Here is a 17,010-nt window from a genome sequence, read left to right on the forward strand (position 1 = left end):
CTTATTACATCAAAAAAAATATGTAATTACTTTCACAAGTAATATAATCATATTTCTTTAAATGGATGTGAGTTGTGGGGTGGATGTATAGAAAACGGGCTATACCTATTGCAACCAAACGAACCATGTGTACTAAAAAATGAGTTGTTTAAATAGCTAAACATAGGACCGTTAAACGATAAAAGGTCAATAACATTAGAAATGACGTACCTTTGGCATCTTCACTTTGGTCATATTTGCTATGATAGGATTCCAAGACTAACAAAGGCTGAGCCTTTGAGGGAAATCTCCTAGGGTGACCTACTGGTTTGTGAATCTAGTCTTGAGGGAAAAATGACAAAGCGTCTATTCTCTGTGATAGTAGAAAGGGCCAAAAAACCACTAGGGCTAGTATATTCAGATGTCTGGGGACAAATGAATGTTCAACCAAGGGGTGGTTATGAGTATTTTGTCACATTCATTGACAATTGCTCTAAAGACTCATGTAAGTACCTAAAGCATAGGAATTATGAGAATTTGTTAAGAAGTTCAAAGAATTCATTGCTATGACATTAAAACCAAATTAGGTAAAACGTCAAAGATCTTGCGATCTGATAGGGGTGGAGGATATTTGGATAATCAGAACCAAGATCATTTAAATGAACTTGGAGAATTGTCCAAAGAAACTGCCCTAGGGACTCTACAACAGAACGGTGTTGCTGAGCGCGTGAATCACGCGTTAATGAAAATGTGCGTTCTATGATAAGCTATTCAATTCTATCGGCTTCTTACCTAGATCTTTTATGGAGACATACTACCTAGACCACATGAGACATTTTTTAAATGTTGTGTCATCTCAAAGTTGTCTCCAAGACACCACTAGAATTATGGAATGGTTGTGAACCTGGTTTATATCATTATGGAATTTGGAGGTGTCTTGCTCATGTCCTGAGGAAAAAGGTAGGAAAGCTGGAACAGCGAATTGAGGTTTGCTTCTTTGTTGGCTATCCTAAATGTACTTAGGGTGGTATGTTTTATAGTCCAGTACACAAGAAAGTGTTTGGCTGTACAAACGCTACTTTTTTGGATATTGACTACATAATGAATTTAAAGCCTTGTAACAAAATAGTATTAAATGAAAAATGATAAACTATTGTTCCATCCTCATCGATGCAAGTCGATGAAAACAAGGTAGATTTAGAAACCACTAATCCAAGTAAAAAAGTTATGATGCCTTGTTATAGTGGGAGGGTTTCTCGGAACCCGGTACCTATGAGATGGTGAAACCCACAAGCTGGTTGGGGACACAAGTAACAATGATATGTTGTCTTTTAAACAAGAAATGGGTAGGTCTGAAATGGATTTTTGGATCGATGCCAAGTACCAGGAAATTGAGTCTAAGTACTCTAAATTTGTCTGAGATCTTGTAGATGTGCCATTGGACTTTAGGCCCATAGGGTGCAAGTGGATCTATAAGAAAAAGAGAGGAGCTAATGGAAAGGTTGAGACATTTAACTCTCGACTCGTGGGAGAGAGAGAAAGTTGACTTACAGAAAACTTTTTCTCCAATAGCCCTGTTAAAATTCATTTATTATACTCTTATCCATAGCCATAACTCTTGATTAAGATATAAGGCAAATGGACACCAAAAAGGAAATTTTAATGGCTATCTTGATGAAACCATTAACATGGATCAATCAGAAGGGTTTAAAGTAGCTAGACAGGAAATTCTGCAAGTTGAGTAGGTCAATCTATGGACTTAAACATGCTTCACGCTCCTAGAACTTAAGGTTTAATGGAAATATTAAGACCCGTGGTTTTAAACAAAATATAGTTGAGTCTTGTGTTTAACCAACTTAAGGAAAAATGCATTGTGGTATTCTTAATCCTTTATGTAGATAATATCTTTCTCATTGGAAACAATGTCAAGAAATTATCAGACATAAAGAACTGGCTGGAAACAAAATTCCAAATTTCATTGTAACAAATCGTGTTCTTGGTATCCAGATCATCAGGGATAGAAAGAACTGAATTCAGGCTCTAACTCAAGCGACCTACTTAGGTGAGGTGCTTGGGCGTTAATCTGTAACAAATTTTGAGAAAGGATGTTTAGCGTCTTGACATGGAATTTATTTTTCTAAGCAGCGTTCTTCACAAACTCCTTGAGAGAAAGAAAAGATGAAACAAATTCCTTATGCATTTGCAATTAGAAGTCTACTGGATGCTATGTTATATGTTGTGACTGCAGATCTGCTATGCAGTGGAAGTGGTGAGCAAGTGCCAATGAAACCTTGTAAATGAACAATAGATAGCGGTCAATATCTTAGATGGACTAAAGACTATATGTTAGTCTATTAAGGTGGATCTTTGAACCTGTTAGGCTACACAGATTCAGATTTTAGACTGATGTTGATGACAAGAAGTCTACTTCTGAAAAAGGTATTTACTCCTGGGGGTGGAGCTATGATTTGGAGAAGTGATGGGTTGTTTGCCATCTCATCAGCTGTGATTTGGAGAAGCGTTAGCCTATCTTCCATTTCAGATTCACCTTGGAGGCTGAGTACATAGTTGCATCTTTGGCAGCTAAGGAAATAGTCAGGCTAAGGAAGTTATATACGGATTTTAGTGTTATTCCAAAAATGGATAAACCACTCATTTTGTCTAGTTACAATAATGAGGCAATAGCAAATTTGAAAGAACCTCGAAACCACAAAAGAGCAAAGCATGTAGAGAAAATGTACCACATTATTGGAGATGTGTGGCGAAGGCGAGATGTGAAGGTGGTGAAGATAACATTGGAAGGCAATCTTTCACACCCCTTTACAAAAAAATAAGCATAGAGGATAATTGTGAAGCATGTAAAATGAATGGTTTTGAAAAACATATCCCATTTTTTTTAAAAGGGCAAGTGGGAGTTTGTTGGGTTTTATGCCCTTATAAAACTACACCGAGCATGTAACACAATTTTATATTGTTAATAAAAGAAGTAGAAATCATTTAGTTTGACAACCGTATTGATTGCTTATTTTATTACATGATTATTTAAATAATATAAACATTTATAAAATCTCGAACATATAAATAATTACAATTATAATGACTATGTCACATTGGATTATAATTGTAATTATATGTTCAAAAGAACACATCTTAAGATTTAGTCAGTGCATTGGATTTTCACTGATCTAGTAATCTACGATATGATCTACTTACACATTCAGGGTGTGATGTCTTATCCAAGGCATTGACCAAGTAGATAAGATTGGATATATTTTGTTACATTGGACTAGACCAATATTGATTATTGATAAGATAAGTAAGTATCATTATTATCTAATCTAATCACATAACAACGTTGACCATAGGTCAATTCAATCTTAATTCAGAGTGATTAATATTTTGCTAACTATATTATTCAAGTCTTTTAATTTGTTCGCTACCCGCTTACCCTACGGACTAGCTCATACTTACTTATTGGAGATTTGGTAGTATAATTGAGTGAGAGTATTTATCATAGACATGAAATCTATAGCTTTTGTTTAAGAAATGAAACAATGATTTCCTTATAATTTGGTTCGAGTGTTAAATGATAAAGTACTCATTTTTGTAATTAAGTTTACCGACATATCACTTACAAGGAACTTAGTGGGAGTTAAGAATAAAATACCAATGAGGGGTAAAATGATAATTTGCACTGGTCTCTTTAGTAGATCTTCTATAGAGGATTAAATGATAGTTATGGTTATAACAATGGATAACATATTTACATTTGGTGTAAAGCATTCTATGTTATAAAGAGTGCAATTCTGAGTCTATAGTGGAGTTATGAAGAATTAATAAGGTAGCGAGTTCATTTGTTATAAATAAACTCACAGTAACTCATTGGAGCTTGAGTTCATGGATCTATGGTCCCCATGTCATCTCTTATCAAAACGAACATAGTATTCTTGAATAATTAATTATAAAAATATCGTATTGACTAGTTCAATGGAAATAAATAATGATATATTATTTATTGATATTTTGTGAGAAAAGAAATAGAAGAAAGTGTGAGGTTTTTATTGCAAAGTCTCAAAAAGAGAGTATTATAGCCAATTGAGACAATTTTGTTAATATTGATAAATTGGTATTAATATTAATAAAATGAATTAAATAAATGTCAAAATTATAATTGGTTAATTTTGACAAGTATTTAATTAATTATAATAATTAAATAATTAAAATAAAATGGGTAACTAAAACCTATTTTATGTCCTAGCTAATTGCCTATATATACTAGTGTTATAGAATGCATTAAGTCGAAATGAATTTGACAAGGTAAAAATTCACTACTAATATTCTATACCTAGCTGCCCACTCTCTCTTAATTTTCTCTCTAGGAATTCTTTTTTCATTTGTTGAGACTTGCCCACACAAACACTAGGTTGTTTTAGAGAAAGACTTGGAAGCAGTTTGGATTCCTTGCAATACCTAGCATTCAACAAGGACAAGAGGTTAGGGAATCCAAATGGTGTAATCATTGTTCCACTACGCATCTCGTAAGTACTTTAATGATTTTGTTATTGTATTTATGAATCTCTGTATGAAAATCATATCTATGCATGTATTTACGTTTTCTATTACTTATATAAATGAGATCCTACAACTTCGGCTATATAGGGATTTATGGAGCAAAAAGATTGAACTTCTGAGGAGAGCAATTTCAAAAAATTGAGAGCACTTGAAGGATTTGTTTGAGTGTGAAAAATGAGAAGGTCAATGACTCTATTTATAGGCTCCAAACCCCAACATTCTTCCTCATTATAATCAACTAAACTTTTAAAATTCAAAACTCCCTCTCAAATGAAGTTTTGCCAAGCCCTTCTTTTACCTATTCCAAGTGCTACAATTACTCACTTGATGCCACACACACTCACATGCAACCATATGTAGTCAAAGTCCTCACTAGTTTCTCCAAAGATTCTCCCACGCCTACACCTATACACATTCAAATGGTTTCAACAAGCTTCATCTTATCACCTACTTAGTCTTCTAGTCTCCCTTAAGTGAGCTTGGATTAACACCTAGATCTTTAAGTTCAAAATGAGTCCAATCTTTGGCTATTTCTATGCCTTCACGCCACCTAACTTTATTCTCCAACCAAGTAAGACTTGGTTATTCAATGTAAGCTTTGTCACTTATTTATTTATTCATGAAAAATTCCACATAGCTTAATCCATAGGGGATTTCGGCCAAGCATAGTAAATTCCAACTTATTATGACTAAAATTAATGCCACATGCACACAACATTTATCACCATATGACATGTGTACATATCTTTATAAATTCTTATTTCCTTAAAGAAACTATATACTAACTTAATCATATGCTTCTAAGTTCTATAAAATAAATATATTTTCATAAATACTAATCATATTAAGTATAATTATTTACTAAGTCGTAAAATCATATCTTAAAAAATAAAATATTCTAAAGTAATCTTTCTAATTCCACCACTCATGTTATAAACTAAAAGTCATAAAAAATAACATAAGGTCATAATTATGGAGCTTATAAGAAAATAATAACCTTGGTTATTACAGTCTTGGCATGAGTAGTTTCTCTCATCTTTCAAAGGCTCACCTTCTTTTTGCCTTATATCCACCAATTGATTAGCTTCTGTGGGATTTATGTGAGCAACATAGAACTGCCCGTAGAATTCCATGACAAACACCTCCTAGGAAGTAGTTTTGGTAGGTTGAAACTTAAAGTACCATTCCTAAGCTACATCAGACACAATAGTAGTGAATATCCTGCATCGAGCATCTTTGTATACGTTTTGAATATCCATTGTATCTCAAACTTATTAACGTGAGATACAAGGTCTTCTTTTCTAGTATATCTGGGTAGGAAAAGCATCTTAAACTTGCTCGGAACTTCTGCAAGAGGAATCCTGGTGATAAACGAAGTGTATTTCCTTCGGTCATATTCAATATCAGAAGTCTTATTCCTGACCAGTTGTTTGTTGGACGACTTGATATAGTGCATTAATTTGTGCCTGAACAGCTGTTGGAATTGTGGGAGTAGAAGCGGCTGCTGGAATGTGTTCATCGTGTCTCTCTCTTCGATCAGTCAACACATTTCCCAAATATTCTTCTCTGTGTCTTTGCTCTGACCCTCTTAATCGTTCAAGCACATTTGCATTTCTTGGTCGCCCCCTGCATTTTGACTCTCTGTTCGGTTGTTCATAGGCGGGGGCACCTGTTGTCCTCACCTTTGGTCATCTTGTTGATCAACATCTTTCCCTTAATTCCTATATTATTCAAAATCTCCCTCATTCTAGTCATGCTCCCTGTATTGAGACTAATTTGTTCGTGACCGACTATATATGCTGTCTCATTCTCTGTGATCAAGGCCGTCACGATAAACAGGTGGTGGCCTTTGTGGCATGTGCTGGCCACTAGGTCCCGGAGCATTATTATGTCCTGGGGGCCGTCCAACCGCAAAGCCTATGTCGAGATGCCTCATGTTTCCTGGAGGGATATTTCCTTGCTCTCTTCTAGAAAGAACTTGCTCATCAGTAACCAGTTGTCTTGGGCTTCGAGGATGCTCCTCATCCTTATTTTGCCTCGATAACTGCTCGCTTTGTCGACTAGGACATTGGGGTGGACGCTGCTCATCTTATCTGCCAGATTTTTGTGGCTGGTTTTCCTGTTGAGCTGCTTGAGGTTGTTCTGGGCACTGCAAATTCTAACGTGGTAGAGGATTTTAAGGTTGCGTAGGTTTTTGGGGATTTTGCGCATGTCAATATCCTTGAGCTAGTTGTATAGCAGTTTCCAGGGCAGTGGTGGCATCCCTCTGCCGGCGGTCCATTTCTGCCTGTCTAGCATTTAGCTCTCGTCGTTTCCTATAAATCTCCATCTGTTGTATGATCATTATCTCAACTACATTTTCATGGTTATCTTTCAGAGTGGCTAACTCAACCTGCAACATTCCCAATGTTGCTCGCATGGTCTCAGCGTCCATCTCATCACTTTCATCTTCTAGATCCACCGATGGTTCTTCTTCAGTAACTTGGGAGGAGGTGGAGGTGGATTCTGCGGGCCCTTAGACATCTGACCGACATGTTGGCTTTGAGTTTTCTTAGGAGGCAGGCTTCCTTTGTAAATTCTTGACTATCGATTTCCTTAAGTTCAACTCTTAATGAAAACACCAAAATGTTGACCAATGACTTGATCAACAACACTGAGTTAACTAAACGATATAAAATGAGAACTTAACTTTAGAAATATAAAAGACACAAGGTTTTTATAGTAGTTCGGCCCCGGAATGGTAATAACCTTTATCCACTTCGATACTTTTATTTATGTAGAAGTCCCAAACCCCCGATCAGATGAATATGATCAAAATGAGTTTCATGAGTTTGAGAGAATACAAGATCTATGTATAAAAGCACCTAAAACAGTAAATTCTCTAGAGATTAAAGAATTGCAACATAAGAAATAGTGATTCACTTAGACCTCTATTTATAGACTTGGGATCGTACATAAACGGGTCGTGGGCCTTACACGGTTTACATATTAAATATTGATAAAATAATACAAGATAACTAAATATCTAATAAATATATAGTTTTAACTAACTCTTAGCATTCTTTGTGTATTATCCGACCAACCCTAGCTGAGTATGCATTGACTAGCCTAGTGAGTAGTTCCTCGAAGAGCATTTGAGTGAGTTTGAATCAGTGACAAAATCGACTCCTTGAATCTTTTCTTCTTTCCTGGTCAAAAGTCGATGAGACTCTTGCTGATTAGGCTGTAGCTTTAACCACCAAGTGTCTGGATTCTTTGCCAAGTCACCAAGCTTGTGTTTTGGGTGAAACACCTACTATTCACTATACTACATGTTTCTAGGGTTTATTGATAACTCTAGATCATCACAAAATCTATGGTTTGTCATGGCCATTTATGATTAAATTAATATTAAACTAAGTATTTATCAACCTTTTCTTTTTCTATATGTATTCTATGTGTTATTTATAGTATTGAAATATTAATGGTTTACAACTTAACATTCTTTTAACTTTTGATTTTTTTTATTAAAGTACTCTATCCACTAAAATGAAAATTTTGACTCATGTACCTTTCTCTTCTTTCTTTCTCGTGAAGTGACCCACACTTTTATAAAAACCTGAGATTTTCATGTGTTTTTCTTAGTTGGAGTAGCACCAACGCTTTTACGTGTGTTGGTCGTGCTCTGCCTGAGAAGGTTGTCTTCTCATAGTGGTCAAACAATAGTCTTCTTGGGTTTATGGTGGTGTTCTCCCTAAAGATGGCCAAATCTGGTTTCAATTATATGGTTCTTAGCTCGGGGTTGAATGGTCTAACGATCCAAGGCTTTCCCACGCTATTTCTTCAGTGGTTTAGGGCACTTGAGTGTGTGGCTGCATATTAGATTGTCAGATTTGTGAAGGGTATCGATGGGTGGGGTGCTCTATTCGGATGGAGACCTATGAATGTGTTTGGATGTTGGTCCATATCTGACTACTGGAATTTTTTTGGTGTTTTGTTGGTTGTTTTTGCTTTTTTATTTGATCATTTTAAGCATACTCTTATTGTTGTTTTTGGTTTGATAATTCTATTTTCTGTTAGGATTTTTCTTGTGTGGGGAATTTGTAGTAATTGCTTTTTGGTATTTTTTCATTGCCTAGTTTTAACCTTTTGTAACAACTATGACTTTGGCTTATACCCCATAATATGCTAATTTTTTTAGTTTTGTTGTCGTTGGGATAATGATTTGTAGGGGTGCTCATCTGATCCGATCAAACATTTTTGCCTCTAACCAATTCAATCCAATTGAAGGTAGGATGTTGAAAATAAGCATCCAATCCAATCTGATTTGGCTTCAAAATCCAATCCGATCCAATTATAATTAGATTGTAATTGGATTGGATCGGTTTTCGTAATCATGTTTTTTTTTATCTCTTAACTTAAGTTTTAATATTAAAAAGATTAACAAGTATAAAAAAAAATCATACAAAAACTAATGATATCTAGTAATAATACTACATTAAGACCTTAAAATTATCACATTAAGTCCTTCACATGATGAATTCACAAGTGAAATATTAAGCTTACACCACAACTATTAGAATTTAAAACTAGTAAGTCTCAAACTAATAACTAAAGTACTAATATAGCATGAACATAACAATAATAATATTTTCAAAGTGCTAACTTAGCATCAAAATAGCAACAATAATAACATCTACTAAATGACAACTAATATAAACTAACATAATTAAATATATTTATATTTAATATAATATATATTTTTTAATTAAGGTTGGATTTGATCGGTTTCTAATTAAATTTTCAGAGTGTTATCCAACAACTGATCAAATTCAATTAACATCCAACTTTTCAAATCCAATCCAATTGTAATTGAATATCTAATTTTTTATAATTAGATTGATTTGAATTAGTTCAAAGTAAATGGATTAGTTTAAATCAACACCTCTAATGATTGTAACTCATCGGATATATGTGGCAATGGACTTGATTTTCTCCATTACTATGTTGAATGAAGCAGAGTCTTTTTGCTTTCAAAAGAAGAAAACTTTAATTTTATTTTTTTAATGAATTTTTAAAGCTGTTTAATTTCTTGGGTTACTTATTCAACAATTTTTGTTCAAGCTAGACAAAATTGCTAACAGTTCAGGATTTATTTGCAAAATTGATATAATTCAAGGACCATTATCCATGGATACCCTATAAAATACTTTATTCCATCTGGATTCTGTAATATATATCTCACTCGCCGAAGTCATCTTATCTTCCTTTATTATTTTTTTTATTAAAAATATCATTTGTAATTATTTATTTATTTCAAAAGTATAGTTTGATATTTCCTCAAAAGAAAAAAAAAGAATTGTTTGATAAATTAAGCACAACGGGGAAGAAGAAAAAAGCTGAGCCTAGAAGCATAACTTCAGGGCCATAGATGGGCAACGCTCTGTCACCTCGCATATCCACAGATCCTCGCTTCGCTACTGCTTCTAGGTCTCTCTCTCTTTCTCTCTCTCCCTCTCTGTATATATGTATATATATGATTATAAATAGATGTATACATGAATGTATAACAAGTTATTAATTCCTGGAACAATAATTTTTGTAGAGCTTTTACTCCAAAGAAGCTGGAAGACCTTAAATCCTTGTATGAATCTCTAGCAGCACAATCCCAAAGCAATGGTAAATACATCTCTCCCTCAGTTTTCCAGGTGGGTATCATTTCATAGCACCAACATCAAGTTCAAAAATTATAAATCTTGTATAAACCTTACTAAATTATACAATCAATGAGCTCTGGGATTTTTCGTTTGATTATTTATTTTACTCTTACATTACAGGCATATTTTGGAATTCAAGGTCCTCTTGGGGAAAGGTTTTTTGATTTGGTTACCCAGAAACGGAAGGATCATAAACTCACCTTTGAAGACCTCATAATTGCAAAAGTATTTATCTCACTTCATTAGGAAAAGGGGAATGTATATTTACAATGATTTTCGAATTGTTGTCTTTTTATCACAAATCTTGAAACGGGTTTTTCTATACATAATCGTATATTTAACTTACTGTTGTGCTTATTTTTGGTTGTATTGCAGGCGACTTATGATAAGGGAACCAAAGATGAGATTGATGAATTTATCTATCAGTTACTGGATGTCTCTGGGGATGGAGTTGTGGGGAGGTAGTGTTATACCCTTTTACTATAACTTGTGCAACTATTAGCCTCTGGCTTAAGTATGTTATAACTATGGAAGTACTTAGTTCATGTATTATGTTACCGCTTATTCTATTCAAGGTTGCTTCTCCAAGCAAGAATTGGATGATGGTTGATACTTTATAATTATTTCACTTCATAATTATAGAATGGGTTACTTTCCAGTTAGAATGCCGTCAGAACTTTCAGGAAATGACTAGCCTTTCTATATTTTCTTTTTCTTGTAGTTTGTCACTGATGAATATAACTTTTTATTTCGAATTCAGGTCTGATCTGGAAGCTGTTTTGGTTGCAATATTTGAAATTTTATTTCATGATCAACCGAATTCTTCTAAATCCCATTTGAGCTCATCCAAGGATAGTGTTGGCATATTTGTTGATGCTGCTAACTTTTCAAAGCATGATGAAAGCCATCCTGAAGAAAGTATGTCTTTTGAAGACTACAAAAGTTGGTGCACTATCCTTCCATCAGTCAGGAAGCTTCTTGGAAGCTTATTGATGCCACTGAATCCAGGTATTCTTATAAGTTTCATGCATAAATCTTGAGTTCCTGTCTGTTTTTGTTGTGTGGTTTATATAGCAGATATTATTAGTTTTTTCTTATAGAATCAAACAGAGAACAATTTGTCACTGTGGTTGGCTTTTATTCTTCAAATGAGGAAACATGCAATAACAAGCTTACTGAGTTAAATGAATTTAATGTTGAGAAAGCATATTGTCTCGGTCCCTTTTGCTTTTGTTATTTGTTAATTGCTAGATCTGGTATCCTTGTCTCTTTATTTTTTTGGCTGGTCCTGTTTTCTTCTTTCTTTCGAGGATTGGGAAATTTGGGGGCGAATGATGTTACTATTTACCAGTTCGATACTTTGATCGAATCAGAAATAGCTGAATATTCTTAATTTTTCTGCTGGAACGTTTTGTGCAGGGAGGCCAGGTTTTGAAGTTCCTCGTCTATTGCAAGGGGAAAATGTAGATTCTAACTTGATTCTACTAAGAAAGGAGTTTGCTTGGCATATAGGAGGAGCACTTCCTCAGCATGAGCTGGAGGAGTGGAAGCTGTTATACCATAGTTCATTTAACGGTTTGAGTTTCAGCACATTTTTGGGCAACATATCGTGAGTGGCATGCTTCTAAATTTTATTTTATAGCTATCCATGAACCTTTACGTATTCCATTTTAGTTATGAGTTTCTTTTCCTTTTATCTTGTAATTGCAATACTAAAATTGTGCATTAACAAATACTTGGAGTCCGATGATGGCTTTAGTTTCAAATTCTCCAACAGGACACATGGTAATTGGTCATCCTTCTCTAAGTAGTCGTACATATTCATAAAAATGGGAATTTTTAAAAACATGTTCCTTGGAATGTCACATATTACTATTCTGATTATTCGCTGTTTCTTCTCGGCTATAATAAGAACCTGGTTTCACTTAATGTCTTAGCTTTTATGTTAATTTTCTTAGGGTAGGTAAGAATGAGTAAGAAGGTTAGGTATTAGTAGGATTGCATTGCTATATTCTGGTTGTGTTTGGACTAGCCATTTGCTCATTTCTATAAAACTATGTCTGGTGTCTGATTTTCCTGTGTTATTAACACTGTTTTTCATCTTGAGCCTTATTTAAGCTTTATGTTTTTTATGCATGTAGGCTTATCTTGTTATCCTGTACCATTTTACTTTGCCTTTCTCTGCTGCTCTTAACTGATATATTGTATTCATAAGTGATTAAGGTTCTTTCATATTTCAGTTTTCTCGGTTCCTTTTAAGTAGGGCAACTGGGCAAGCGGTAATTGTTCAATTTAACTGCAGAAATGATGAAGGGCCGACAGTCTTAATTATCAAGGATAAAGAAGGTTACATATATGGAGGCTATGCTTCTCAGCCTTGGGAGAAACATGGTGACTTCTATGGTGATATGAAATCCTTCATTTTCCAACTCTATCCAAAGGCAGCTTTATTCAGGCCTACAGGAGCTAACACCAATCTACAATGGGTGAGTTTCCCACTTCTCAATATATATTATACACATAAAATGTAGTACTATTTACTAAGAGTATTGATACGTGTGCACAAAATATGCACCAACTATCAAGTAATGTTTTGATACATATTTTGTGTGCACATATCATTACTCATTTGCTAATATGATCAAAATCAGCTACTCCCGGTATAATATTAATCAAGCACGCTTTATAGGGCTTCAAGGTGTCACTTGGCCATCTTTCTTAATCACTCTTACAGTGATTTTTTTTACCTATTCTTATGCAGTCCTTACATTAAGATCATTAGAGTTGATTAAGATTATGAACAAATATTTATTGAAATGGTCATATTTGATAAATCATCAGAAGATCTTGCTAAATTCATCTCCTTATTGCAGTGTGCTTCGAACTTCAGCTCAGAGTCCATCCCAAATGGGATTGGTTTCGGTGGACGAGCAAACCACTTTGGGCTGTTCCTCTCGGCAAGTTTCGATCAAGGGCACACCTTCAGCTGCACCACATTTGGCAGCCCTTGCCTCTCCAAGACCAACCGAATACACCCAGAAGTTATAGAGTGCTGGGGAGTTGTCACAGGAAGAGCAGAGCAAGACAAAGATGAAGCACTAAAAGGTACCGTCTTGGACAGATTCAAGGAGGATCGCCACATGCTCAACATGATTGGCCTTGCAAATTCAAGTGAATAAACTATAATACACAACCTTTTATCTAAGTCAAATCTCTTGCACTGGATATGCTTGTTGTCATATTGTGCAAAACCTCAGAGACAAATCTTGTATATGTTTTCAGATAATATTGGAATGAATTTGCTTACATTATTTATTTCTCACTCACCCTGAAAATCAATGTTTAAGGATTCATATACCTACTAATTATGCTTTGGAAATTATAGTGATCTCTCATAATATCATAAGTTCTTTAATTCATAAATATATAAAAATGAACAGGAAATAAATATGATCTCTAAATTTTAACATAAAAATGAGGGATTTTTATGAAAAAATAAACTATTTGAAAAAAAAACTACTCTCAGATGCGAAAATCTTAAAACTATCGCAAACCCAACAAGTATATCATCAAAAAATTAAAACAAAAACCTTTCCAACTCTAAACTCAACCGAAAGAACCATTATTTCCCCAAAAGTCCGAATCAGTACCTCCTCCCAGCTCCACTGGCACGGCCAAATCCTAAAGGGTGAGTCTGCACAGCAACGGAGTCGACCCGAACCAGACCGGGAATGTCGCTCATTCCGAGTGAAGAGAGCATATCGAGGGTCTCCTTATCGACCTCGATCTGATCGGTCCTGATGGTGGAGACGTCGGGGACAAAGTCCATGCGACGCTCGCGCTCCTCCTCCTGGAGCTTGAGGGAGATTCCGCGGACGGGTCCCTTCTGGATCCGCTTCATGAGGTGGGTTGAGAATCCGGCGATCTTGTTCCGGAGTCGCTTGGTGGGGATGGTGGAGACCTCGCACAGGAGCTTCTTGTTGATGTGGAAGTCCAGGGTCATTCGAGAGTAGTAGTGCTCGATCACTTGGCGCGTGGATTTCTTCACTGTCTTCGTTCGGACGCGGCCCATGGCGGCGAGTTTGGTTGACTCAGTGAGCAAGCGCGGAAGTGATCGGCCAAGTGGATGGGAAGAGGACAAGGTTGAGACTATGGAGATTTAGTTGGGGTTTTGTACTCCTGTTTTTAACCGCCGGAACTTCGTTTCGGTGTTACTATGGGCTTTAGAGAATGGCCCGGGGTTGGGGTTGGGGTTGGAGGCCCGTTTAATATAGGGAATTTTTCATTTTTATGGTTTTTATGCTAAGATGAAATTACATTTTATACGAGAATTTTAATAGTGTTTAAAAATATGGTTTTTTTTTAAGAATTTTCACTTATGGGTTTATTTTCTTATATTTTTGTATAAAAATTGGTTTATGTTATAGTTTTACTCTTAATCAAGTTTTATTAATTTGAAAGGGTATGTTTATAATTTGATTATTATTTTTTTAGCTTATTTGTTTTTTTATATTAAATTTTTCTTTGATTGATTTGCAATTTTTTTCTTGTAATACGAATTGTGTTTGAAATTATTTTTATTTATTATAAGCATTTTTCTTTTAGATTGTACGTTTCTTTTTTCAAATCTTGTGTAAGTTAACCAGTTACTTGATTGATCTTTGACAGTTTTGTAAAAAATAATCCAAGAGCTAGGTTAAATAACATGTACTAGGAGGGGTAGCCAATCATCCTGAGATAAGTAACTTTCTGTCATAAGAGGGATAACTAGTAACTATAAGAGGGGTGATAGGTTACTCATATTAAATATGAAAAGAAACATCAAATTTGAAGGAAAAAAAGGAAGAGCACTTAATTAAAAAAAGAAGAAGTAACTATGATTTTAGTAACATAGGTAAACAATTAGCATAATAACCTAGAAATATACACACACATCAAAATATGAAGGCAACCAGTTATCCCCATAAATATACACACAAAGAACGTGAAGGTAACCAAGTACCCTCAGAAATATACACACAAAGAACGGGAAGGTAACCAGTTACTACAGATCTGAAGATAGAAAAAAAAATCAGATCCACCACTTTTTCCTTCTCTCCCATCTTCTTCATATAATTTTTTTTTCTAGATTTGAATGTTCTCATCACGGTAATTAGTTACCCATTCACGTTTTCATATTTTTATTAGTTTTATTTCCAAATTTTGGTGTTCCTATAAGAGTTACAGTAAATAAAATGCTGAAAAAATTTATTTGAATTTTTTTATATATAGTGGAAAAAACTAGAAAAAAAATTACAATAATAAAAGATAATAAATAAAAAAAATAGTAAAATAAGTATGTAATGTTAATATATTTGTGTGAAAGAAAAATAAAAAAATGGAATGAGAAAATAATAAGTACAAAAAATGAAGAAAAAAGAAGGAAAAAAACTTATGAAAGAAAACTAAAAAAATATGAAAAAAAAAACAAAAGAAATGATGAAGTATAAAAAAAAACAAATGAATGAATAAAAATAAAAAGAAGAAGAAGAAAAATAATAGAAAGAAAAAAAAATATGAATGAAAAAATTGGTAGAAAAAATGAAAAAAAAAAAGGGGAAAAAAATGGAAGAAGAAAAAAAGAAAAAAAAAATCTCATATGTGTAAAAAAAATAAAGAGAAAATAGAAGGAAAAATGAAAATAAAAAGAGGAAAGAAAACTCGAAAAATATATAAAAAAAAAATACAAATGAAAGAAAAAAATAGATAAGTAAATAAAAATGAAAAGAAGAATCGAAAAATAAAAACAAAAAATGAAGAAGGAAAAAATTAGTAGAAAAAAAAAATGAAAAATGGAAGAAAACATAAGTAGGGAAAAAATGAAAGAAAAAATAACTGAAAAAATAATTAAAAAAAAAAAATAAAAATAAAATTACTATCAAAATCAAATAAAATATAATTACTCTAAAAAAAAATGTGGCATTTCTATATTTTACTTGTTTTCGTACTTTAATTTTTTCTTTAATAAATTTTTCTATACAAATTAAAAAAAATATAATTCCTATATTTTTATATTTTTTATAAATTCAATTTTCCTAAATGTTTACACAAATATTGATAAATAACTTTTCCCAAATTTTATTGGAAAAATTCAAAAATAAGTTTAAAAAGAATGGGAAAAGGTAGGCAATTACTAAAACAGCAAAACAAACAATAAAATCCAAAAATCATAAGAAAAATGAGGGGTAAAATCGGATTGGAAAAGAAAATTACAACGCATCATATAGCTACATTCCTCCCACCATCCCAGTTCCGATCACTCCAAGCACCAGACATGTTGAAGCTCTGCTATCTTCATCAGAAATTTGGATCTACTTTCTGACCTCCCTCCCCGCCTCCGATCTCCACCGATATTCTTCTCAAGTCTGACCCATCTCCTCCGACGTGAGAAAAATGGTTCCTCTTTCGCCACGATCAATTCTTCAAGTTTGTCAACCAAGCCCGAGTCATCTTTCTCTCTGGCTCTGGTTTTTTTCTGGTTAGTATATATTACAGTTTTTTTTTTAATTGTTTAGCCGATTAAAATGGAGGTTCATTTTTTGTGTATGGTGCATACAAATTTTATGAGTTTCAGATTCTTGGAATTACTCGTATCAATACTACAGTGCAATGGAGAGTTTTTGGAAGAGAAATAACTAGAGCCACCGTATAACATAATTCTTGTCTTGGAATTATGGCATTGTTTCTTTTTTATTTCTTACATGATCTACAACTCATATTTAGC

At 33.9% G+C, this 17,010-nt stretch overlaps 2 protein-coding genes across 3 annotated transcripts; one reads left to right on the top strand and one right to left on the bottom strand.

Annotated features, from left to right (window-relative positions):
* The first annotated feature begins 9,856 nt into the window (after positions 1–9,856).
* On the top strand, positions 9,857–13,558 carry LOC133823780 (uncharacterized). Of its 2 annotated transcripts, XM_062256630.1 has the most exons (8): positions 9,861–10,020; positions 10,136–10,238; positions 10,368–10,472; positions 10,623–10,708; positions 11,008–11,255; positions 11,667–11,856; positions 12,550–12,733; positions 13,121–13,558. In XM_062256630.1, the coding sequence occupies exons 1-8, from the start codon at positions 9,962–9,964 to the stop codon at positions 13,424–13,426; spliced, it is 1,281 nt and encodes a 426-aa protein (XP_062112614.1). In that variant the 5' UTR covers positions 9,861–9,961; the 3' UTR covers positions 13,427–13,558. The 2 variants fall into 2 exon arrangements, with proteins under 2 accessions (XP_062112615.1, XP_062112614.1); XM_062256631.1 differs by lacking the exon at positions 13,121–13,558 and having other exon boundaries at positions 9,857–10,020; positions 12,488–12,692.
* A 74-nt stretch (positions 13,559–13,632) lies between these two features.
* LOC133823781 (small ribosomal subunit protein eS17x-like) lies at positions 13,633–14,460 on the bottom strand. Its single transcript, XM_062256632.1, has one exon. It carries the CDS (start codon positions 14,317–14,319, stop codon positions 13,891–13,893), a length of 429 nt encoding a protein of 142 aa, XP_062112616.1. The 5' UTR covers positions 14,320–14,460; the 3' UTR covers positions 13,633–13,890.
* Between the last annotated feature and the right edge of the window lie 2,550 nt (positions 14,461–17,010).

The sequence above is a fragment of the Humulus lupulus genome, chromosome 3 (assembly GCF_963169125.1).
Source record: "Humulus lupulus chromosome 3, drHumLupu1.1, whole genome shotgun sequence".
Lineage (NCBI taxonomy): Eukaryota > Viridiplantae > Streptophyta > Magnoliopsida > Rosales > Cannabaceae > Humulus > Humulus lupulus.